A 25600-nucleotide genomic window follows, 5' to 3' on the forward strand; every position below is an offset into this window, starting at 1 on the left:
TGAGCTGAAATGGACTGGTACTGGCCATTTTGAATCAGAAAATCATATGGTCTAATATACCGGGAATGACAAATTAAAGAGGAATGGCATCATATCCATCATCCAAAAGAACACTTCAAGATCCATCCTGAAGCACAATACTGTCAGTGATAGGATAATATCCATATACCTACAAGGAAGAACTATGCCAAGAAATTTGGAAGACAGCTACCTGGCCAACCGACTGGAAGAGATCCATATTTTTGCCTATTCCCAAGAACGGTTATCCAACCAAATGCAGGAATTATTGAAAAATATCATTAATATCACACTCAAGCAAGATCATTCAAAAATGGCTGCAGCAATATATTGACAGGGAACTGCCAGAAATTCAAGCTGGATACGGAAGAGGTTGTGGAACCAGGTATATCATTGCTCATGTCAGATGGATCCTGTCTGAAAGCAGAGAACTCCAGAAGGATGTTTACCTGTGTTTTATTGACTACACAAAGGCATTCTACTGTGTGGATCATAACAAATTATAGATAATGTTGAAAAGAATGGGAATTCTGGAACACTTAATTGTGCTCAAGAGGAACTTATAAATAGATCAAGAGGCAGTTGTTCGTACAAAACAAGGGGATACTGCTTGGTTTAAAGTCAGGAAAGGTATACATCAGGGTTGTATTCTTTCACCACACCTATTCAATCTGTTATGCTGACCAAATAATCCGAGGAGTTGGATTATATGAAAAAGAATGGGGCATCAGGATTGGAGGAAGACTCTTTAACAGCCTGCTTTATACAGATGACACAACCTTGCTTGCTGAAAGAGAGGGGGACTTGAAACACTTACTGGTGAGGATCAAAGACCACAGCCTTCAGTATGGGTTACACCTCAATATAAAGAAAACAAAAACCCCACAACTGGATCAATGAGCAACATCATGACAAACAGAGAAAAGATTGAAGTTGTCAAGGGTATTATTTTACTTGGATCTACAATCAACTCCCATGAAAACAGCGGTAAAGGAATGAAAAGACACACTGCATTGGGCAAATCTGTTGCAAAGGAGCTTTTTAAAGTATTGAAATGCAAAGATGTCACCTTGAAGACTAAAGTTTGTCTGACTCAAGTCATGGTATTTTTAATTGCATCGCATGCATGCAAAAGCTGGACAATGAATAAGGAAGTCCAAAAAGGATGCCTTTGAACTGTGGTGTTGGTGAAGAATATTGAATATACCTTAGACTGCCAAAAGAATGAACAAATCTGTCTTAGAAGAAGTATAACCAGAATGCTCCTTAACAGCAAGGATGGCAAGGCTGCATCTTACATTCTTTGGACATATTGTCTGGAAGGATCAGTCCCTGGAGAAGGACATCATGCTTGGTAAAGTAGAGTGTCAGCAGAAAAGTCATGAGGAATCTTTACATAGATCAAGAGGCAGTTGTTCAGACAGAACAAGGGGATATTGATTAGTTTAAAGTCAGGAAAAGTGTACATCAGGGTTGTATCCTTTCATCATACCTATTCAATCTGTATGCTGAGCAAATAATCTGAGAGCCTGGACTATATGAAGAAGAATGGGGCATCAGGATTGGAGGAAGACTCATTAGCAACCTGCATTATGCAGATGATACAACTTTGCTTGCTGAAAGTGAAAAGGGCTTGAAGCACTTACTAATGAATATCAAAGACCACAGCCTTCAGTATGGATTGCACCTCAATGTAAACACATTGCGTGAGGTAAATCTGCTGCAAAGGACTTCTTTAAAGTGTTGAAAAGCAAAGATTTCACCTTGAAGACTAAGGTGTGCCTGACCTAAGGCATGGTGTTTTCAACCACATCATATGCATGTGAAAGCTGGACAATGAATAAGGAAAACCAAAGAAGAATTGATGCCACTGAATTGTGGTATTGGAGAATACTGAATATACCATGGACTGCCAAATTAATGAACAAATCTGTCTTGGAAGAAGTACAACCAGAATGCTTCTTAGAAGAATGAATGGCAAGACTGAGTCTTATATACTTTGGACTTGTTGTCAGGAGGGATCAGTCCCTGGAGAAGGACATCATGCTTGGCAAAGTACAGGGTCAGTGGAAAAGGGGAATACCCTCAAGGAGGTGGACTGACACAGTGGCTGCAACAGTAAGCTCAAGCATAACTACGATTGTAAGGATTGTAACTGCCGGACTGGACAGTGTTTCGTTTTGTTGTGCATAGGGTTGTTATGAGTTGGAACAGACTCCACGGAATCTAATAACAACAGTGGAAAAGAGGAAGACCGTCAACGAGATGGACTGACACAGTGGCTGCAACCATGGCCTCAAGCATAGCAACCATCGTGAGGATGGAGCAAGAGCAGACAGTGTTTCCCTCTGTGGTACACATAGAGTCACTATGAGTTGGAACTGACTCCATGGCAGCTAACAGCAACAACCACAAGGAAGAACAGTTAATATGACTATTATTCATATTTATGCACCAACCACTAATACTAAAGATGAAATTGAAGGTTTTTATAAAACTCTGCAGCCTATGATTGATCATTCATGCAATCAAAATGCATTGAAAGTTAATGGTGATCAGAATGTGAAAGCTGGAAACAAAGAAGAGGGATCAGTAGTTGCAAAGTATGGCCTTGATGATAGAAACTATGCCAGAGATCACATGATAGAATTTTGCAAGACCAATGACTTGTATATTGAAAACACTTTTTTTGAACAACATAAATGGCGACTATGCACATGGACCTTTCCAGATGGTACACACAGGAACCAAAATGAATACATCTGTGGAAAGAGATGATGGAGAAGCTCAATATTGTCAGTCTGAACAAGGCCAGAGGCTGACTGTGGAACAGACCATCAATTGCTCATATGCATGTTCAAGCTGAACCAGAAGAAAATTAAAACATGTCCATTAGAGGTAAAATATGATCTTGAGTATATCCCACCTGAATTTAGAGACCTTCTTAAGAAAAGATCTGACACACAGAACAGTAATGACTGAAGACCAGATGATTTGTGGAATGGCATAAAGGATATCATTCATGAAAAAAGCATAAGCCCATTAAAAAAACAGTAAAGAAAGAAAATACCAAAGGGATGTCAGAAGAGACTCTGAAACTTACTGGTGAATGTGGAGTAGCTAAAGTGAATTGGAAGAAATGATGAAGTAAAAGAGGTGGACAGAAGATTTCAAAGGGTAGATCATGAAGGCAAAATAAAATATTATAATAAAATGTGCATAGACCTGGAGTTAGAAAACCAAAGGAAAGAACATGCTCAGCATTCTTCATGAAGAAATGACTGAAGAAAAATTTGAGCCTTGAATTGGAATACTGAAGGATTCTTTGGGGAAAATATTGAATGAGGCTGGAAGCATTAAAAGAAGATGGAAGGAATTCGACTGTGTGGATTATAACAAATTATGGATCACATTGCAGAGAATGAGAATTCCAGAACACTTCATTGTGCTCATGAGGTACTAGTACATAGAACAAGAGGCAGTCAGAACAGAACAAGTGGATACTCTATGATTTAAAGTCAAGAAAGGTATGCATCAGGGTTGTATCTTTTCACAATACTTGTTCAATCTGTATGCTAAGTAAACAATGTGAGGAGTTGGATTACATGAAGAAGAATGTGACATCAGGATTAGAGTAAGATTTATTATCAAGCTGTGACATGCAGATGACACAGCCTTACTTGCTGAAAGTGAAGAAGACTTGAAGCACTTACTGATGAAGATAAAAGACTACAGCCCTCTTTATGGCTTGCATCTCAATATAGAGAAAAAAAATTCTCACAACTGCACCAATATGCAACATCATGATAAATGGAGACAATGTTGAAGTTGTCAAGGATTTCATTTTTCTTGTATCCGCCATCAACGCCCATGGAAGCAGCAGTCAAGAAATCAAGACATATTGCACCAGGCAAATTGGCTGCAAAAGACCTCTTTAAATTGTTAAAAAACAAAAATATCACTTTTGAGAGTAAGGTGTACCTGACCCAAGCCATGGTATTTTCAATTGTCTTATATGCATGGGAAAGCTGGACAAAGAATAAGGAAGACTGAAAAAGAGGAACTGACACTTTTGAATTATGATGTTAGTGAAGAATATTGAATATACCATGGGCTGCCAGAAGTAAATACACCATGCGCTTCTTGGAAGAAGTAAAAGTCAGAATGTTCCTTAGAAGCAAGGATGGTGAGAGTTTACCTCAGGTACTTTCAACATGTTATCAGGAGAGACCAGTCCCTGGAAAAGGACATCATGCTTGCTAAATTAGAAGGTCAATGAAAAAGAGGAAGACCCTCAATGAGAGGGATTGACATAGTGGCTGCAACAATGGGCTCAAACATAAGAAAGATTGTGTGGATGGTGTTTTTTCTGTTGTACATAGGGTAGCTATGATTTGGAACTGACTATACGGCACCTTACAACAACAATATATTATCAGAAGTATTAATATTACACAAATCTGGCAATATCTTTGATCGAATCATATCTTCTGATTTTCAGCAAATTCTACAGAAGACTTATTAGCAAATAGGAAAACTGTTAGCTCTGTCCTTATAAAGGCTTCCATATACATTTATCAGTTATTCCACAAATCAAGAAAATGAAACTAACCTCATGACTTGTCAAAAAATAGTTGTAATATGAACATGTTTTCATAATCAATCTTGCACATTCAATATGTTTTGTTTTATTTTTGTAAGAGTCCTTGGGTGGAGCAGTTAGACCCTTGGCTACTAATCAAAAAGTTGGCAGTTTGAATCCACCCAGAGGTGCCTGGGAAGAAAAGTTTGGTGATCCATTTCCAAAAATTCATAGTCCTTGAAAACCCTATGCTGAGCCGTGCTAGTTTGAATCCACCTGACGGTACTTTTCTTTCTTTCTTTTTTTTTTAAAATTCTGTCTTGAATCAATATGGCTCTTTCACAGCAATGGTAGGTCTATAGATTGTAGGATCTTGCTTTGTTGTAGCTTTCTTTATATTTCGAGCATATTAAATCCAGGCAGACTAAGTATAGTTAATGATTCTCTCCTTTCTAAATTCTTACAATTTCTTCGTTTTTGAATAGCCATTACACTTACAATCTGTATAGGCCCCCTTAGAATTTGTTCACATATTGCTACTTTTCCCTCTAGTGATTATGGAATACCCGGACTACAAGGGGCCTTAGTAAATGTGCAATTATTTTTTTTTCTACCTCCAATATCACTGTATTCAGCTTCTCAAATATTCGTATGGTCCATGCTAGAATGTAGCTAATAATGTGAAATCTAATTAGGTTATAATGTCTACTTTTAATCATCTGGGGAATTCTAATCATTACGACAATTTCAAATGACAGTGCTCAGTATTTTTCTTTTTAGCATTGAATTAAATCTTTTATACATGTTATATATTGGTGATAATAGTTATTGAGAGATTTTCAGCCTTCAAAAAATTTTGCAAAATAGCAACATAGTAGAATACATAAGGGCACATCTGTAACTGCGTAGGTTTTAAAGTGGATTGCCTTAGTAACAGACTAATCAATGTAAAATTCTGCCTAGAAGAATTCCGCTTAAGGGTCATAGAAGGGATGACATTTGCACCTTAAAACTTTACATGTTCATCAGGAGGCACCAGTCCGGGGAGAAGGATATCATGCTTAGCAAAGTAGAGGAGGTTCTGCAAAAGGTAGGGTTGATACAGTGGCTGCAACCAAGCACTTAAGTATAGCAATGATTGTGAGGATAAAGCAGGACCAGGAAATATTTTATTCTGTTGTACATAGGGTAGTTATGATTTGGAACTGACTCGATGGCACCTAACAGCAACAGTAAAAGAGGGAAAAAAAAGGATAATTCTTGACCCGGAAAATGGTTAAGATGCAATCTCCCTGTTTTCATCGTCTGGTTTAGGTTTTATTCTTCAGGACAAAACAGAGCAAATTCTCTGCATGGCAGTCTTTCAGAAATTTGCAAATAATTATTTTGCCTGATTCTCCCTTTCTCTTCTTCTCCCTTCCCATGTTTTTAGGTGCCTATATTCTGTTTTGTGGACAATCTCAATCATTAGTGAATCATCACATCATTTTCTGCTTCTTTTCTCCAGTCTGTGTATTCCTAGAGCATTCAAGATTTCCTCAAACAAAATGACTTTAAATATCTTCAATAAAATCACAAAGCTAAAACAAATTATAGTTTTTCTATACAAAGTTTAAATGTGTCACCCAGAGCTGAGCTCATATTCTATAAATTGTCTGATCATGTGGAAAAAAAAAATCAAAACATATTTTTCATTCTAGAAACTATACTATTAATAGAGGAAGAGTGATTTAGACTTTTTTTCATCTGCATAACATTACCTATACATTCTTCACTTAGTCTCAAATAAAATCGACTGGTTTTTCCAACAGTAAAGTCTTGTGCAAAAAATTTAAAGTTTATTATCCATACTGTATTTATAGTATTTTATATTCCAAATGTGTTTCACATCCTATTAATGGGTAGACATCAGTGGTTCAAAAAATTGTATTCATTTTGAAGTGATAGAAACAGAAAATCAAAGCCTGTACCAAAGTTTTTCATAGTCCCAAAACACTCTAGTTTCAATCCCATGGAGTAATTTCTTAGCTGCTTTGTCCCTGAGTAAATCATGTTTTACATTTCGAGATTTACAATTTCCAGTTTTATGTGAGATCAGAACTGCCTCTAAGAATTAAGTAAAATAAATTTTATTTTTATAAATACTAGTTTATTTCATAAAAATACAAAAATATAAATATACATTTATAAAAATATGAATGAATTAACACAGAGACATTCTTCAACTAAATAAATATGGCAATAATAATCATTCCTACTCTTTAGGGATATATTTTTTTCCATTTTAGTTTATAAAGCAGTTGCACAACATTTCATTTAATAGGAAAGGTGACTATAAGTCAATTAGGAAAACAATTATAAAGTTCATACATCTAAGAAAAGGCACAAAAAGCCTTTTAAGTATTTTTATTGATTATTCATGTGATATACGTCCCTTCAGCGATTGTTAGGCAAAAAGGGTGAACTGGTTATTATCATTATTTTTTAATCTATGTCATTCATATTCATTCACAGAAACTTACTGATTAAGGAAACCTTTACTAAGACAACACCTACATATTGTTTGTGATTTCGATTTTGTTTTATTTCCTCCCAGAAAGAGAGTGCAGGCCACTGAATCTAGTAACAAAGACAGTGCTTCCACTAATATTGATCAAGTCAAACAATACTCTTAGTCTCGATCACTGTCATCACCCCCGTACATATCTGCCAATTTTTTAAAACGAGGTCCCCAGTCGCTGAGGTAATCATAATCTTGGTTACAATCTGCTGTGAGAGATTCCAAAGAACTGAGTGAATCTGCTATGGAATCATTCCCTTCATAGGCATAGGTTGCCAGTGAATCATAAGGAGGTGCACTTGGGTCTGAATCGTTTTCTTTTAATCTTCGATGGATAAAATCTTGTACATCAATATTTTCCCACAGAGGCACAGTCCTCCTTATCTGAAAAATAGTTTCAGGCATTACATCTCTTCTAAGTTTGCTGTCTTCTCTTGCTTCAGGATTCCTTAACGTGCCGATGTCAAAAGCTTGAGTATCTTCTTCTCCGCCCCCTTCATCATTGTAGGTCACAATGTTGTCTCTGACATCGTCTTTTGAAACTATCAGAGGCTCCTTTTTTCTTTGCCTCTTCAGTGCAGCAAACAGCACAACTAAAACTATTCAAAAACAAACAAAAAAATGAGAAAAATAGTGAGATTTCATCATGCACAATTAAATTAAAATGGTATACTTCTGTGAAAGATTTATGGCATGTAGGAGGTGTTACTGTTATCGTGGATAAAAGAGTAACTATCTTATAGGAACACAGAATGCCTTGGGCCAATGACTGCATACACCATATTGATAATGAAACAGTTATCACAGAGCAATTAATTTACTTTCAAGACTCACTCTCCTTTGGCGCTAACATTGAGATACTTTATTCAATCATGGCATTTGACATTATTGAACTGATATTCCTTGACATTTCTCTCTTCTCAAATGTAAGTTTGTTTCCAAGCACTTCGGTGCTGAAGCCTGAATTGTTATTACCCCAAGAGAAACTGGACTTCAAATGAATATTTTCTCAATGACTCCATTAGATGTATGCCACCTCATACAGTAAAACGCACAAAAGTTGGAAAATGTATAAGGCAGAAACCTGTCAGAGAAGGAAAACTCAAATATTTTCCCCTAAAACCAGTGATAGAAAAGTGGTAAGACTGCATCCTGCCAAAGGTGGAAAACATTTGAGACACAGAAAAGCAAGAAAATCATGTCTAGTTCCAGCTTTCACAGTATATGATGAGTTATGCTTACAATTATCTTGGAGACTTATTGAAACTATTTAGTAAAAATGAGACAAGTCTGTACTCTTTCTCCTATTAAAGGACGGACATAAAATTAATTAAGGCCAACACAGATCTTAAATATACCAAATTTATACCAGGTAGTAGAAAAACTGGCTTCTTACTAAATATAATATTGAATGACTTAATTTTAAGTACTCTATTTTTTATAAGCAAAATAAAAATCATAAAGTGCCATTATTTTGTTAAGATGTTGGTCTTAGTCATCTAGTGCTGCTATAATAGAAATACTACACGCGGATGGCTTTAACAAAGAGAAGCTTCTCACAGTAAAATAGGCTAAAAGTTCAAATTCAGGGTGTCAGCTCCAGGGGAAGGCTTTCTCTCTCTGTCAGCCTTCTCATCAATCCTCCCCCAGACTAGGAGCTTCTCGGTGCAGTGACCCTGAGTCCAAAGGATGCGCTCTGCCCCTGGCACTGTTTTCTTGATAGTATGAGGTCCTTACTCTCTACTAGCTTCCCTTTCCTTTTATCTCTTGAGAGATAAAAGGTGGTGCAGGCTACACCCCAGAGAAGTTCCCTTTACATTGAATGAGGGATGTAACCTGGTAAGGGTGTCACAATCCCACTCTAATTCTCTTTAACATAAAATTACAATTCCACCCTAATCCTCTCTAACATAAAATTACAATCACAAAATAGGGGACAACCACACAATATGGGGAATCATGGCTCAACCAAATCAATACATACATTTTGGGGGGATGTAATTCAATCTATGACATTCTACCCTTTGGTCCCCAAAAAATCACATCCTTGCAACATGTAAAACATATTCATTCCATCAGATCATAGCAAAAGTCTTAACTCCAAGTCCAAAATCCAAAAATTCCTCTTCATCTGTGAAATCTAGAATACAAGGTATCTGCTTCCAAGGGTACAATGGCAGAACAGGGACAAGCTAGACATTTCCATAACAAATGAGAGAAACTGGAGGAAAGAAGGGATAACAGGAACCAAGCAAGTCTACAGAACATGTTAAATTAGCCCTTAAAGCTTTGAAAATAATCCTCTCTTCTCTGAGGAAATTTACAAAATGACCCTTGCCCTCCAGCCTCTCGGTATTGGCCACACCCTCCGGATTCTGAGTAGAAGCCCCTTGGCCCTGGGCTTCAACTCTGCCCTCCAGGCCCACTGCGACAGCAACTCTGCTCCCTTGGCTTTAGGAGGATCATTCTCCTAGTCCATCTGAGTGGCAACTCCACCCTTAGAAACACCAGAGGCCTGGTTCCGCCCTTTGAAACTCCTGAAGTCATGACCATACCTTTTGAGAGTGAGGCAGCTCAGGCTTCTTGTGTTCCTTGTCTTTTTAGCTTCTGTTTCCTGGTTTCTTGGCCCCTGGGCTCTGGGGTTTCACAACCACATCTGCCCTGCTGAGGCAAGTGTTCTGAAACTCAGTAGCACCACTGATGAGTGCCTGGAGGCACCCCACTCTGCCAGGAAGCCTCCTGCACACAGGAACTCAGCTCTCCAGCTCTGTGGGTCGGCAAGCCTAGCTCTACCAATAAGTGCCTGGAGTCACCCTACTCCACCAGGAAGCCTCCTGCACGTAGGCAGTCAGCTCTCTCACTCTGTGCGTTGGCTCCAGCACTCTGGTGCCGCTGGCTCTCTGCTACTGCCACTGCTTTGCCACTGCAGGCTCTCTGCTCCTGATGATCATCTGGCATTGCCACAACTCTATCCATTCACAGTTTCAAAACCACTTCCACATTTTAGGTATCCATTAGAGCAGTACCCCACTCTCAGCACCAAGTTCTGTCTTAGTTATCTAGTGCTCTTTAACAGAAATATCACAACTGGATGGCTTTAACAAAGAGAAGTTTATTTTCTTATAGTAAAGTAGGCTAAAAGTCCAAATTCAGGGTGTCAGCGCCAGGCGAAGGCTTTCTCTCTCTGTCGGCCTTCTCATCAATCTTCTCCCAGATAAGGAGCTTCTCTGTGCAGGGACCCTGGGTCCAAAAACAGATGCTCTCTGCTCCTGGCACTGTTTTCTTGGTGATATGAGGTCTCTACTCTTTGCTAGCTTCCCTTTCCTTTTATCTCTTAAGAGATAAAAAGTGGTGCAGGCCACACCTCAGGGAAACTTCCTTTATATTGGATCAGGTATGTGACCTGGTAAAGGTGTTACAATCCCACCCTAATCCTCTTTAACATAAAATTACAATTCCACCCTAATCCTCTCTAACATGAAATTACAATCACAAAATAGAGTACAACCACACAACACGGTGAATCATGGCCCAGCCAAATTGATACATACATTTTTGGGGGAACATAATTCAGTCCATGACAGATGTACTTCGTGGTTATGGTCATTACCAATGTTCACAAATGAACCTAAGAATATGTTCTGAGTTATCTCTCCACAGGTAGGTCAAAATTATCTGCTTTATTTCTCTAGGCTGGAGTTCTTTATCTAGGATATGTGAATATAATTCATAGAGGCTAGCACAAGCAGTGGAGAAAAGTCCACCATTATTTTCAATAATCTGTAACTGAAATTTAGCATTTCTTTTCATTTTGAATATTGGCAACAAACAGTGATTGTAACAGTATGTGTGACTATTAAACTACCAGTAATCATACATGTATCTGTCACGAGCAATATCCCAAACCATCATTTTGCGTGACTATACTAGCCATTAGCCTTGCCTCTAGAACATGGCATTTATATCTTAATAAACAAGCACATTATGTTTTAGTTTTGAGATAATGATATTTATATTTTCTCATGCATGTACATTCTATTTTTATGAATTCTAATTATTATCCTGAGAAGGAGGTACATGGAACCACTGAAGATGCGCATGGAACTAAAAGGCTTAACAAGCCCTAAAAAATCTAGGCTTTAATCTCCCATTTTAATTTATAACATAGATCTAAGGTAGAAAGTACATTCCTTTAAACTGGAACAGGGTAACCCATTGCTTTTGAGTCTATTCCAACTCATAGGGACCCTACAGGACAGAGTAGAATTAACCTTTAGGGTCTCCGAGGAGTGGCTGGTGGATTCAAATGGTTGGCCTTTTGGTTACCAGCCAGTCTGTTAAGCACTGCGCCACCAAGCCTCCTGGAAGAGGGTAAACCAAAAAAAACCAAACCCAGTGCTGTCGAGTCGATTCTGACTCACAGCTCTAAAATATTACTGCCTGTGCTATTTCACTGTCTCGCAAAGAGCAGATTCTCTTAACTATAGAACCGCATAACTTTGTCTAGCCGTTAAAAAAAAAAAAAAGAGCAAGGGTACCTTAGTGACATTTGATAATGAAACTCTTTGAATTAGAACCAATTTTAACAAAAATAATTAGAAGATAACTCTACATTTGGGCAATGAGATGGGAAGGTTAAAAAAAAAATAAGAAATGTGTGCCTTCAAAATTGCTCAGGACAAAAAGTTGGCAACCTTTTCAAGATAAGCCTCCTAGAATTCCTGCATAGAGAAAAAGGTTATAGAATTCAGTTTGTTAATGTCATCTAAACTTTTTTTTTTCTTTTTTCTTGTGGGAGGCATGCTTCTGTTCACCTTTGTATCTCTGCCTCTGTGTGTGTGTGCGTGTGTGTGTGTGTACTACAGCAATGTAGAAATAAAAAATCAAATTGCAACATTTATTTTCATGTTGTTCTAAATTAGGAAAATAGAACAGTCTGAAAAAATAAACAATATGAGATCTGTAGCATGTAGCACAAAGAATAAGCCACATTTGAATCTCCATGGGGATACAAAAATATTTTGCAAAGGAATTGAACATTCTAGCAGCGGGTGGAGGTGGGGAGTGCTGGTGGTGATGGCAGTGGTGTGTGTGTTCTAAACGACCCCAGAAAAAAATTTTTCTAAATAGTCAGATCATTTCGACTGAGACAACTTTTTTTTTTCCCCTTTACTTTTCTCAATCCCTCACTGAAGTCCTGCAAGGATATCTGGCAAAAGGGATTTCACCCAGATCACTTGAAAAGGATTTGCAGTGAAAAGAAGCCAGAATATACGAGCATCAGAACATAAATTTGGCTAGCTTTCCTGCCCTAAGCAGAAGAATTTTTGGATGGGTATTTGATGGAAACATTTTTTTGGAATGTTTTATAGCAGAACAACTGTTTAATTGAATTAAACAGTTGTCCTGTTAGGGTATGCTCAATAAAACATTTCCTACTGGAAGCACGACTTTATTTTGAAAACACTGCAGAACTAGGTATGACCACAGTGCCACAGTGATATTTCAAAAACTAAACTTTCATTTTTTAATTTGATATATTGTACCTATACATTTCTACTGAAAAAATATATCATTGTGCCAATTTTAATTCGTTTATCGATTAGGTATTTGATTTACACAGTTTAGTGTTTTCTGATATTTTGTTTTTAAAGATAAAGAAGTCTTGAGTTTTGAGAATAATGAAGAATTCTGAAGTAGAACAATCTAGGTAAAGCTAAGGCACTTTCTACATGAGTGATTTTTTAGACAAATTATTTAACCTTTCTGTATGAAAATAAAAATTTTTGCCTTATAGGGTTTATACAAAAGTCGAACAGATTATCAGAGCCAACGGCTTTAGAATAGTCAGCATGATTACTTAGCACTAAACACTATAAATACAAAACATTTTAAAAGAATATTTTAAAATATTATACATATAAAATACCAAATCTGTTGCCATGGACTTGATTCTAATTTGAAGTGACCCTATAGGACAGGAGAAAACTGCCCCATAAGGGTTCCAGGGGGTGGCTCGTGGATTCAAACTGCCAACCTTTTGGTTAGCAGCCGGGCTGTTAACCACTATGCCACTAGGGCTCCATTAGCACTAGCTATTATTTCTTGGGTTTTGATGTCTAGAAACCTAGACCTATCCCCACAGGGGAGAAAATAACACACACACACACATATATGTATATATGACCAAAAGAAAAAAGAAAAACCAAACCCGTTGCCATGGAGTTGATTCTGATTCATTTCCACCCCAAAGGGTTTCCAAGGAGTGGCTGGTGGATTCCACCCGCCTTTTGGTTGGCAGTTGAGCTCTTAATCACTGCACCACGAGGGCTCTTTCTATATGTGTGTGTACATATGTATATGTGTGTGTATATATATAGATATATATACACATATATATGTACTTTTTTTTCTAATTGAAAGAACAATTTTATGAACAAGTTAAAATTTTGCAATTTTGAGCTAGAGAGAAGGGTACTATTCAGCGTACGATCACTGGGCAAAGAGGGAGCGCATTTTGTAAGTTAAATGCGCATTGAGAGCGGCTTTGCTTACTCAGCAGTATGAAGACACAGAGAAGAATGGCGATGAGAGCCCCCGTGCTCAGGCCAGCCGAGAGGATCAAAGCCTCTGCATTGCAGGACTGCATGTTCCCTTGATTGTCGCAGGCACACACTCGAATGGTGAGCGTGCCAGTGCTGCTTTGAATCGGATAGTCGTTGTCAAAGATTAAAATTGGCAATAGATAGGTGCTAATTTTGTTGCGGCTATATCCATCTTTCCGAGTCAGAATTCCTGCTGTATTATCTAGGGGGAAAACAAAGGCAAAAGAAACTCAGACCAGTTTTTCATTTTGTATCTTAAAGTCTCATACATTTTACTTTCAAAGATGTGCTCTACCTTTATTGTCTATGATGGTGAAGTTCGGATTGAGGGGGAACTCTGGCACTGGTTCAAAGAAGAATTTGTGGCCTCGGGGAGGGTCGTCCTTGTCCATGACGCTGACAGTCTGAATCAACTGGAACCAACAATCAATCAATAAAACAAAACAAACAAACAGAAACCGTAAATCTATTACTGAAGTTAAAGAAACAAAGCAAAACGAAATTGCTTTTCCAGAGATTATGTAAAGGTTTGTAATGATTCTGTCAAATGTAATTTACTTAACTTAGAATGAAAAATGTTCATTGATTATGAGTTTGCAGGGTATCACTATGCCTCATTGTCATTTTCCCCACCATCAGCATATACATAAAAAACATGATCATTTCCATATCTATCCTTTTCCAGCACTTTTATAAAACACCACCACTAGCACCATTCTTTGCTGTCCCCTTTATTCTGACTCATTGTGACCCCATGTGTTTCAGAATAGAACTGCCCTCTATAGGATTTTTGATGGCTGTGATGTTTCGGAAGCAGATTACTAGGACTTTGTTCCCAGACAACTCTGGGCAGATTCTAATCTCCAACCTGTTGGTTAATAGCTGAGCACTCAACCGTTTGTGCTACTCAGATACTCCAATATAAAGTTCTGTTTTATTATAAATTGCTACTGATCTCTTGACTCTACTTGAGGATAATTTTCTCAAAAAAAAGAAGGCAAAAAAAATAGTTAATCCTTTTTTTTTTTTTTTTGACAAAAATGTTAAGCATTGTCACATCCACAGATTAAGAAGGCTATTAACTCATTTTTAGAAATAACATTTTATCATATATCAGAAACCAACAGATTTTAAAGGTATGAGGCCACATGAATACTCTTTATTTTGTTTTATTAAATACTATCTATTCAAATTGCTTGTTTTTCTTTGAATGACATTTGTAAAGTTTAAATAATTGTATAAATAAATGGTTTTAAAGATTTGTAAAAAACATTATCAAAGTTGAGAAATTACAGTACCTCTTGGCTGCCCTCAATATAGGCCAGGGGTATGCCCTAGTGTCAGATGGTGCAGCAAAGAACAGACTATGCAGAATAATCCCATTTTATTTTGGAAAATGCACTAAGCTACCCATCAAGGTGCCTGTTTCTCTAGTCCTGGATCAGCCATTTGTGTGATTTGAAATCACAGTCATTTAATTACCTCACTCTCAGATGTCTCTTCTACAAAAATAAACAGTTGTACCACTTGCAAGTATAATTGTCCAACACTCAGTGTTGAGTAATTATTTGAATTTCATAGTACTTTACCCATTGTCTCAGTTACTGCATCCCTTCTATAACCATATCATTGCACATTCACCAGGCAATACTTTTACTCTTTAATTTGGTGTTTAATATTTCATTCATTTTATTGACAGAGTGACATGTAACCTTACATTTCTTTATGTACATTTATGAAAGTACATGTTTATTAATATGAATTTAATATACTCTTCTCCTTAGAAAATTAGAGCATAACAAAAGAAAAATTTTATACAAAATCTAATATCCTGGCTCATTTACCTCCTCATTCTGAGTAGCAAATAACAAATCTAATTTTAGTAATATGTTAAGTCATAAACAATATTTTTTTCTTTGATTTTAACATCTGGACTCTTGAAGTGATTATATGGGCCATTGTTCAACCATATTTTAAGAGAGTGTATATTAGTTGCTTTATATATATATATATATATATATTAATCTTGATTCATTTTAACAGAAACATTATTTTTGCTCCGGCTACATGGATCTTTGGCACAGAAATTTTAAGAGTAATATTACAGACTATAGTCATTATAATTAGTTAATATCATTGATAATTTATTAAAAAAATGCTATACTCCAAGTGTAATATCTCAATAACTCACATGAATTAATAAAAGATGAGCATACTAATAGACAAGTGGTCAAAAAATATATATAGGCTATAAAGATTTATGAAAAAATCTTCAACCTCAATAATTTTGGGAGAATTCATATGAAAATTATTATGAGATATTTATTCCAAAATATCTTAGTGCTATCTGGAATACTACTTAATAACAGGACTTTGTAACTATTTTATAAATATACTTTTATTCCAATAACATGAAAATTAAGAGAAAAGTACAACAAAATACATCAAACCGAAGTGTCCTGGCAGAATCATTAGATGGAGCAAAATGTAATCCACAAAATAGTGATGCCCTTTACATTAACAGGGAGCAATTTGTTAATTTGCTTCATGTGTTATTTAATAATTTATATCCATCCTATTCATGGATATAACTCAACATCAGCCTAATAATGAATAATAAGGCTTTTGACATGTATGGTATCTGTTATATACCCAGTGTATAAATTTCCCCTGTTGTGTCATGGGTTCCATAGTAAAATAAGTTAACATTATTATTTTTTTTTTTAATCACTGCAAGGTCTTTGATAAGGGGAGATAAAGAGGCGGCAAGGATGAATGACAATAGTTTGCATGGAAAAAGTAGTGAAAATAAATGAATGCAATCTCTTCTGATTTGTTGGGAGAAAATAACAAGCAAATTTATAAGAATTTTTATTTACCTGCCCAGGTTTTGCATTTTCACAAACAAATGTTTCATAGTAGGTGGCAAATTCCGGTGCATGGTCATTTATATCTAAAATTCTGATGAAGACAGGAACATGGCTACTTTGTTTTGGGTTATCTGCAATGAGAACATGTGTAAGACTTCAGGCTCATTTACAGAGAAGCAGTGATGCCACTCGCCCCATTTGTAACTTAGCAACGGATCATTTCTGCGGTATTCACCTTCTGGACTGGATTGTTTACGAATATCTCAGCTTGCTTACATGGTGCAAATAGAAAGCAGGAATAAAAAAAGCAGCATATGATTGAGGACAAAGTGTTAGTTATAATAGATAATTTTCTTAGGCCAAATAATTATTTGTATGAGGCTAAGTTATATTTCTATCTTAGAGTAAGGTGTAAAAAAGAATCAAGTTTAAAATAAATGAATAATTTGTTGAGGATAGACATATGTGGATCTGTGTAATAATGTTGACATTATGAATCCTATACTTAGTGACATATCAGATGAAAATAACTGATAGAATAATTTTCTTTTTTGTATTAAGGAGATGGGAAAAGAATGCATCAATCTATTATAAAGCACAATGACCTGCATAAGGTGAAATGTTTCATAAAGATCTAAGGAAATAAAGGACATTTTAAAACAGGAAAAAAAAAAAAAAAAGAATGATAAAAATCTAACACACTCTGAATCGTCTCTTTCAGATTTTCCTAATGATAAAATATCTCACTCAAGGAAAAGAATCTACCTAATGCCATTTTTCACCACTTTAGTTAAAGATAATGTGTTCATATGGGTTTATCTCCAACTTACTTATTTCTGTGGCTGTAATGGTGATGTTATGCCACGGGGATGATTCTCGATCAAGGGGCTTCAGGGTGAAAATAGAGCCATTTTCTGAGTGGATACTAAAAATCCGGTCCATATCAGTGTGCCGGTCCACAGTGTATCTGGCAGAAAATAGACTCATAAGTTCTAGCACTGCCTTATGATCATTAGTTCTTCTATTATTCCTTAAATTTTAGGCAATTCACACAATGAGCTGACAAAGACATAATCTGTAAGATGCTAGTAACTTTACTCCATTTTTAAAAGAACTTTCATTTAAACAATTTGCTATATTTAACAGCTTCTGTTGTTACTGTTCTATAATTATGTACAGTTTAGTCATTACTTGTACTTGTGAGTCCTTGTGACAGCTTTTAAGTGAGCTTTTAAATGGCATTTGATTCACTTATCCTATCATAGCACTATCACAGTGCTTGAGACACATTAACAAGTCAATAATCACTTGATAGAGACAAAACAGCATTGAATAAATGGAAATTATGTAAAACAACAACAAAACAAAACCTAAGGAAATGTGTCCTGAGTCCTCTATAAGTGAATAAAAAAAAAAAAAAAATACAGAGAAGTTATTATAAAATTCATTGCTCTTCAATGAATATTATTCAGAGAACATCTCAGCTACATCAAAGGTTTTCCTCCAATCTATCCCTACAACCTATTCTAAATAAAAAATGACATGATATGTTATCAGAGATTTCTGTAACTCATCAGAACTGGATATGAAATCAGTTACTTGCAACTTTGTAATTCCTCTATGGAAGACAAAATAATGCCACCCTCCTCCAAAGGTATCTACACTCTAGTACGAAGAACCTAGGAACGTGTTACTTTGCATGGCAAAAGTAGCTTTGTAGATGCGATTAAGGTTAACAACATTGAAATGGAAGATTATCCTTGATTACCGTGATAGCCTCAAATCATATGAGTCATTAAAAGTGAAAGAGGAAAGCAGCAAAGTGGGCCACCGAAATGTGACAGAAAGAAAAAAGAGGAGAGATTTGAAGTGTAAGAAAGACTTAACCCATCATTCACAGCTCTGAAGATGGAGAAAGGGGCCACCAATCAAAAATTGAAGGCAGTCCCTAAAAACTGGGGATGGTCCTTCAGCTGACAGCCACCAAGGAAACAGGGATCTCATCCTCCAAGTGCAAGAAACTGAGATGAGCTTCACAACCTGAGTGAGGAAGCAAACTGTTCTCTAGAGCAGTCAGACAGATAACACCTTGATTTTAGCACAATGAGACTGTAGTGAAATTCTGACCTATAAAACTATAAGATGATACATTTGTGTTGTTTTAAACGACTAAGTTTGTGGTCATTTGTTATGGCAGCAATAGAGAACTAACACATACTCAAAAGAGAGAGGTATTTAAAAGGCTAGCTTATATGCAAATCCTTCAGTTACATCTGGCCACGTTATGCTGTGCTAGCTATGATTTTTACATCTGATTATTTCTGTTGTGGATTCTTTAACAGAGCTTCTCACGTATTAATAATCATATGTCTCAGCTGAGAATCTTGTGAAAAAAGCAGATTGTGATTGAGGAAGTTAGTTTGTGAGCTGGGATTCTGCATTTCTAACAAATCCTTTGGTCAAACCCATGTTGTAAGTCCATGGGCCAGATCTTGTGTAGATAAGGCTTTAGACCAAGGAATAAAGTGTTTGGACTAAGGCCAGAGAAAAGGAGGAACAATGAAGGACAACAAACAGACTAATCAGTATCTGGTGTGTTTCTCGCTTTTCTAGTTATCATGTTAAAGGTTCTTAGCAAATGATGTGTGTGTGTGTGTGTGTGTGTGTGAATTGGCAAATTATGGCTCCCAGTAAAAATCTGTAACATACTCACTATCTGGCACTGGCTATAACAAATATAAGTGATAGGTATTTCATTTCTAAACACTATGAAATATTGACTTTTTTATAATGGATGAAAATATATTTTTCTAGATTCTAGAGTTCATTTTTGTTTGGGTTGTTTTTAACAAAGGATATGTGGATATGTGAGTTGGCCTATTGTTACAAGAAACATGCTGAATTTAATAAATAATCTGAGCCCTCTCACAATTTAGTAGCTGATGTAGAATTTATTTATATTTGGTACACATATCTTTTACAAGGTATTTGCGAGAAAAGCAGAAAGTTACTAAAACACAGAAAAAAGAAAAAAAGTTTTATTTTCTCTGTATACTTATACCAATTTCTGCTTGTGAATGAAAACAAACTTAAAATGAGCAAAAAAGAAAGCAAAGTACAAGAACATAACCATATCCACGAGTTTAACGGAAGACACTTCACAATAATCAAAAGAACCAAACCTGTTGCCATTGAGTTGATTCCAACTCATAGTGATCCTATAGGACAGAGTAGAATTGCCCCACAGGGTTCCCAACACAAATTTATTATCTTATACTTTTGTAGGTCAGAATTCCACTACAGTCTCACTGTGCTAAAATCAAGGTGGTGCTTGATTTGAACCACTGACTTTTGGTTAGCAGCCAAGCTAGCCATTGTGCACCAGGGCTTAACACTTCACAATATTCTCCTATAAATATTTTTTTCTGCATTGTTGAAAAGGTCATTAATTAACCATTATCTTCCTATGGCTGAAAAAATCTTGGATTTCTTCCTACTGTTTGCATTGAGCCACAAGAAGGAAACAAAAAATATGTTTTGCCCCCTTTTGCTACTTGCCCTAGATGTTATTAGCATGAGGATTTATAAGACTGAGGAATAATTAACAATTCTAATGTCATGCACTCTCAAGATTGTTTCATCTGGAGCTTTTGTGGGACCAAAATAAGTTGAAGTTTCCGGCTGACCTAGTCTTAAATTCAACCTTGAAAGACATTATTTGTCAAATTAAAAATTTAGAAAGGAGAATCACTATGACTTAGAAATAGTTCACTTAACTTGAAAATTGCAAACATCCAGGTCTATATTCAGAAATCTTGCCCCAGTGCAAATGATGTCTCTCATAACTTGTCAAGGCCCATAGAAAATTTTCATTTATTTAGCAGCCAGAGTTTCTATTTTCAACACAGAATAGGATGTTCTGGTTTGCCTATTAATAATAAATATATTGAATTACAACAAATAACCAGAGAAAGCCTGAAAAACACTTAACCTAAGAGCAAAGGTATCTCTATCTCCCAGCAGATGGTCTATTATAACAGTAATATTTTATTGATCTCCCTACATTGAATTTTGAACAATAAGTTTAAAAAAGGACCACTGGTATAATTTTGATATGAGTACCTTCTGCAGGGACAGGATCCAAACATATAGCCCAGCAAATAACAATTGGGAAAGAACACAGGAGAACGGGGCCTGTGGAAGTTGAACTCTGGTTTTGTTTGTTGTTTGCTTTTCATCTTTATGTTCTACGATTAAGAGCCAGAAACGTATCAAATCCCTGTAGCTTTACTCACTGTAAGTAAACACCGAAACTAAATTATGGGCACCATAACAAACAAGATGAATGCAGAAATATGCTAAAGAAAAGGAAAATATTTCTTTCCTTAACTAGATTCCAGGTACTTCTTTTCACTAACTTTGTATAGTTAGGTTATGGATTTTCTCTTTCTTTTCCAGATTTTTACCCCACAAATATTTTTTTTAGCTATAAAATCTGAAACCTTCATCCCCACTCAAAAAGAGAATGTGGCTACATAATAAAATTATAATTATTTCATTTGAACAAGTAGTTCAAATATTTTTCAAGAGATAAATAAAACAAAAACCAAACTCGTTGCCATGTCAAGTCAATCCTGACTCATAGCAACTCTATAGGACCGAGTAGAACTGCCCCATAGGGCTTCCAAGGGGTGCTTGCTGGATTTGAACTGCCCAACCTTTTGGTTAGAAGCCATAGCTCTTAACCACTACACCACCACGGTTTCTAAGAGATAAGTGGCATTGTTTTATTATTGTTATTATCATTCTCTTTGCAATAAATAACATTTTTTATGTATCTATGTATGTGTGTGTGTATGTATAAAGGAAACACTGCTATATGAGTTCAATTCCCTGATACAGCTTATGGTAGGATCACATGCATTTTATTGACACATAACTAAATTTCTTGCCAGCAAGTGTTTTTTTTTTTTTTTTTTTACTTGCTTTCAATTTGACTGCAGTAGAAAAGATTACTTCTAAAATATGTTGAACTTTAAATATAGTGAGCATAAAAGAAGTGTGAAATGAGACATGTTCTTTCAGAATCTCTAAAGCTATAATCAACACTAAAACTTGGGGTATCCGTGATTACTAATGAGGTGAGACAGCTGACAACAGCTGCTAATTGTAACCATAATCTCAGGTTGCAAGTGGCAGATGTATTTCAGAAAATATGTTTGATGAATAAATTTACTAGTGAATAGGAATTAGTTCACAAGCTCTGCCTTGAAAAACAGTCCTCCATGATGCTTATCATAGCCTATTTCTGCTCTGGGAATCAGCCATCCTTCTAAAATCCATCAGAGCAAACAGAAGAGTTTCATGTTACAATGTTGCATCTTGTTGAATTATTGCTGCTCTTTCTTCTTTCTTCACACTATAATGGGATATCTAATTTTCTTTTCTATTTTACATAGATTTCATATGCGAACAGGAATCAGACCATCCCCTATGTTTTCAGGTACAGCCTTATACATCGGCAGAATTTGCAGAATAATTCAAGGAACAGTTTGAGATTATTTTGTTCTCAATATTTTCATTGTCATAGTTCTTGAGCCTTTATAGGTGAAAGTACTGTCTATTGTTCCTGCAAGGCTTGAAGACCTTATACAAAAAAACACCTATTTTGGGATTGCTACATACATGAAAAAAGAAAAAATATCAGCCACTTTTACACACTGGGAAGTAAGACAGTAAATTTTACTATCAGTATTTCACCCAGAAATTTTACTCTTAAAAATGTATCCTGAGGAAATTATCAGATATGAGAGAGGATATATACATGTATATATATATACATATAATCTCCAAACAATCTAAATTTCTATCACTGATGTTTCTCCTATATAATCATGTGATATTTATACGATACAAATGTATTAAGATGTTTAATGACATTAGAAAATATTCATAATTATAAAAAATGCATGGACCTATTTGTACATAACTTCAGTAATATAAGAAATGAAGCACAAAAGCATTTGTGAAATACTTGATGGACATGTATCAAAATGACAGCAGAATATATATTAAGGAAAGAATTATAGATGTCTTGCTACAAAATTTCCTTCATCTTCCATGTTATCTAAAATTACTATGATTGTATGACCAAAAACTGTTTAAAAACAATTTTCTTGAATGTCTTCTTATGCCAAGTATGAAATAAAAGGAGATGGATTTACCATTCCATCCTGAACAACTTAAAAAAAAAAAAAAGATGAAATATATGAAACAATTATTTTTGTAAACATTGGGCATCAGGAAACAAGGAGAATAATCTTTAAAGAAAAGGAAAAAAGTGAGATAATCCCTAAAACTTCCCAACATGCTGCCTGGAAAGACTTTGCAGAACACGGTGCAAGAAGTGGGAAACCAGATGTAATCTGTCGATCTCCCTAAATTTAGGAGATGATGCTAAGTGTCCAGTGAGACCAAGGTGGCTAGAGGTTTCACAGAAGAGTGCTGCAGAGGACAGAGTCTCACAGAAGGAGAGAACTACCGGAATCTGAAGAGAATCTCACTCAACTCTTCATTAAAGTACTAACTAGAACATGCATGAGATCTGATAGCATGAAGGTTCAGAAATAACCCATCAGAAGGCTTAGTGAAAACTATGAGCTAATACTTAATTTAAAACAATTCCAGGTCCCACCAACTACAGTGGAATACCTCATAATTCATAGGATTTGGGGGAGACTACTCAGAAAGTTCTTGTCTCATTAATGAAGCAAAGTACGTCCTAGACTAAGTAAGGACTGCTTGACTTAGAGGTTACCACACAGTCAACTCTGACTCATGACTACTGGTAGGTATCAGAATAAGATGGTGCTCCTTAGGGTTTTCAATGGCTGATAATTTAGAAGTAGATCACCAGGCCTTCCTTCTGACATACCTCTGGGTGGATTCAAACTTCCAACCTTTTGGTTAGTAGTCAAACACATTAACCATTTGCACCTTTCAGGACCTCCCAATTGTAGCAAATAAAGCACAAAATAAAGATCCAAAAAGATCAAGGTATTTCACACAACTTAACACATGAGAACAAACTCAAGAATGTTTATAAAAATGCAAAGCTATCCAGAATGTGTAACATTGTAAAAGTCACAGTGTCTGTCATGCACTAAAATATTAAAAACAAGCAAAGTCACAGGAAAACATAACTGCATAAAAAGGAGAAAAAATATATATATCAAAACTTAGCAAATAATGATATAGTTGATAGAATTAGCTGAAAATGACATTAGGAAAAAAACTATTTTAACTACGTTCATACTAAGATAGAGGAAAGAATAAACATTTTAGGAAGAGCATATATATATATACAGAAATTCTAGAAAACAAATGACAATGAGTGAAATGAAAAATATGCTAAATGGAATTAACAGAAGATTAAATATATCAGAAGAAGAGTAAACTTGAAGATGAAGATGTTATAATAGGAACTATTGTAAACGACAAAGAGAAAAAAAAAGTTGATAAAACAAACTTTATATCAATGGTTATATTCAAGTGACCTCATATAATTGTAATTAATTTCCTTGAAGGATACAAGAGTAGAACAAAAAATGCTAAAGAGAAGCTGAAATTTTTCCAATTTTGACCCAAGCTATAAAGTCACGTTCAAGAAGCTCAATGAGCCCCAATTACAAGGGAAGCATGATATACCTGAGCACATTATAATCAAATTTCTTAAAACTAGTGAGAAAAATTTAAAAGCAATTGTATGCACAACTGAGAAATTAAAGAGAGATAAAGGAAAATACAGGCAGAATAGCATTAATACTGTACTGAAAGAAAGTAAAACAAAAATTTCTTAATCTGTAATTCTTACACATAAAAAATACCAATAGTAAATAAGCCTAGAAAAGAAATGATAAGGAATTTCCTGCCTCAAAATGCAGAATTAATCCAAAAAAGGCATAACATTAACAAAAGAGATGGGCAAATGCAGAAAGTTTTTTTTATATTAAACTTAACCATATCAATAATCACATTAAATATAAATGGCTTAACATTTCAGTTCGAAAACACAGAATGTTAGATTGTATAAAAAGTCAACATTCAACTATATGTTTCCTACAAGAAGCCTAGTTTAAATATAAAGACAGAAATAGGTTAAAACTAAAAGAACACAAAATATTTACTCTGGAAACATTAATTAAAAAAAATGAAGTTCCTATATTAATATCATACAATGCCTGTACCTTAGTGTCCTTGGGCTGTTATAGCAATACACCACAAACTGGGTTACTTATAAAAAAGAGAAACCTGTTATTTCATAGTTCTGGAGGCCAGAAGTCCAAGTCAGAGTATTAGCTGTGTTGATTCCTTCTTGGAAAGAAAATGTCCCCTGGCTTCCTCCTAGCTTCTGGTGACTCCCAGAAATTCCTTTTTCCTTTATTTACATTTGCATCTATAGTCACATGGCCATTCTTTTAACTCTCTGGAACTGTTCTGGTCTTTTAAAGGATAAGACTTAAATGAGTTAGGATCCACCCTACTCTGGTATGACCTCTTGTTAACTGATAAGATCTTCAAAGATGTTTTTCACAAACAAGGTCACTTTCATAGATAGGACATCAACATATCTTTTTGGAGGGAAACAATTCAATCCAGACATTAATTTTCAGAGCAAAGAAAATTTCCAGAGATAAAAATGGGTGACTACATGAGAAAAATTTTAATTTCTCATTTTTTCATAACAATTGTAGACCATTAGGCACCCAATAGAATTTCAAAATACATGAAACAAAAAATGAGAAAAAATTAATAACAGAGAAATCCACAATTATAACTGAAGATTTCAACACCTGTCTGTTAATAATTGGCAGGCCAAATAGGCAAGAAATCGGAAAGGATATAGACAAATTGAATAGCAATTTCAATCATCATGATCTAATTGGATAATTGGAGAGCACAACAT

General features: G+C 35.6%; 1 protein-coding gene across 4 annotated transcripts in view; it reads right to left on the minus strand.

Annotated features, from left to right (window-relative positions):
- Nucleotides 1-6858: 6858 nt before the first annotated feature.
- Nucleotides 6859-25600, minus strand: part of CDH9 (cadherin 9) — a 99606-nt gene continuing 80864 nt past the window's right edge. For 2 of the 4 annotated variants that reach the window (XM_023545401.2, XM_003407886.3), the window contains 5 exons: nucleotides 17466-17602; nucleotides 16645-16766; nucleotides 14061-14178; nucleotides 13716-13967; nucleotides 6859-7759 (listed from right to left, as the gene is read on the minus strand). In XM_023545401.2, coding sequence (XP_023401169.2) covers nucleotides 7272-7759; nucleotides 13716-13967; nucleotides 14061-14178; nucleotides 16645-16766; nucleotides 17466-17602 — 1117 coding nt within the window. In that variant the 3' untranslated portion in view covers nucleotides 6859-7271. Of the gene's footprint in view, nucleotides 7760-13715; nucleotides 13968-14060; nucleotides 14179-14606; nucleotides 14622-16644; nucleotides 16767-17465; nucleotides 17603-25600 lie in introns of all 4 variants that reach the window. The other 2 variants (XM_023545400.2, XM_064270887.1) reach the window with 2 other exon arrangements.

This window comes from Loxodonta africana, chromosome 2 (genome assembly GCF_030014295.1).
Source record: "Loxodonta africana isolate mLoxAfr1 chromosome 2, mLoxAfr1.hap2, whole genome shotgun sequence".
NCBI classification, from domain to species: Eukaryota; Metazoa; Chordata; class Mammalia; order Proboscidea; family Elephantidae; genus Loxodonta; species Loxodonta africana.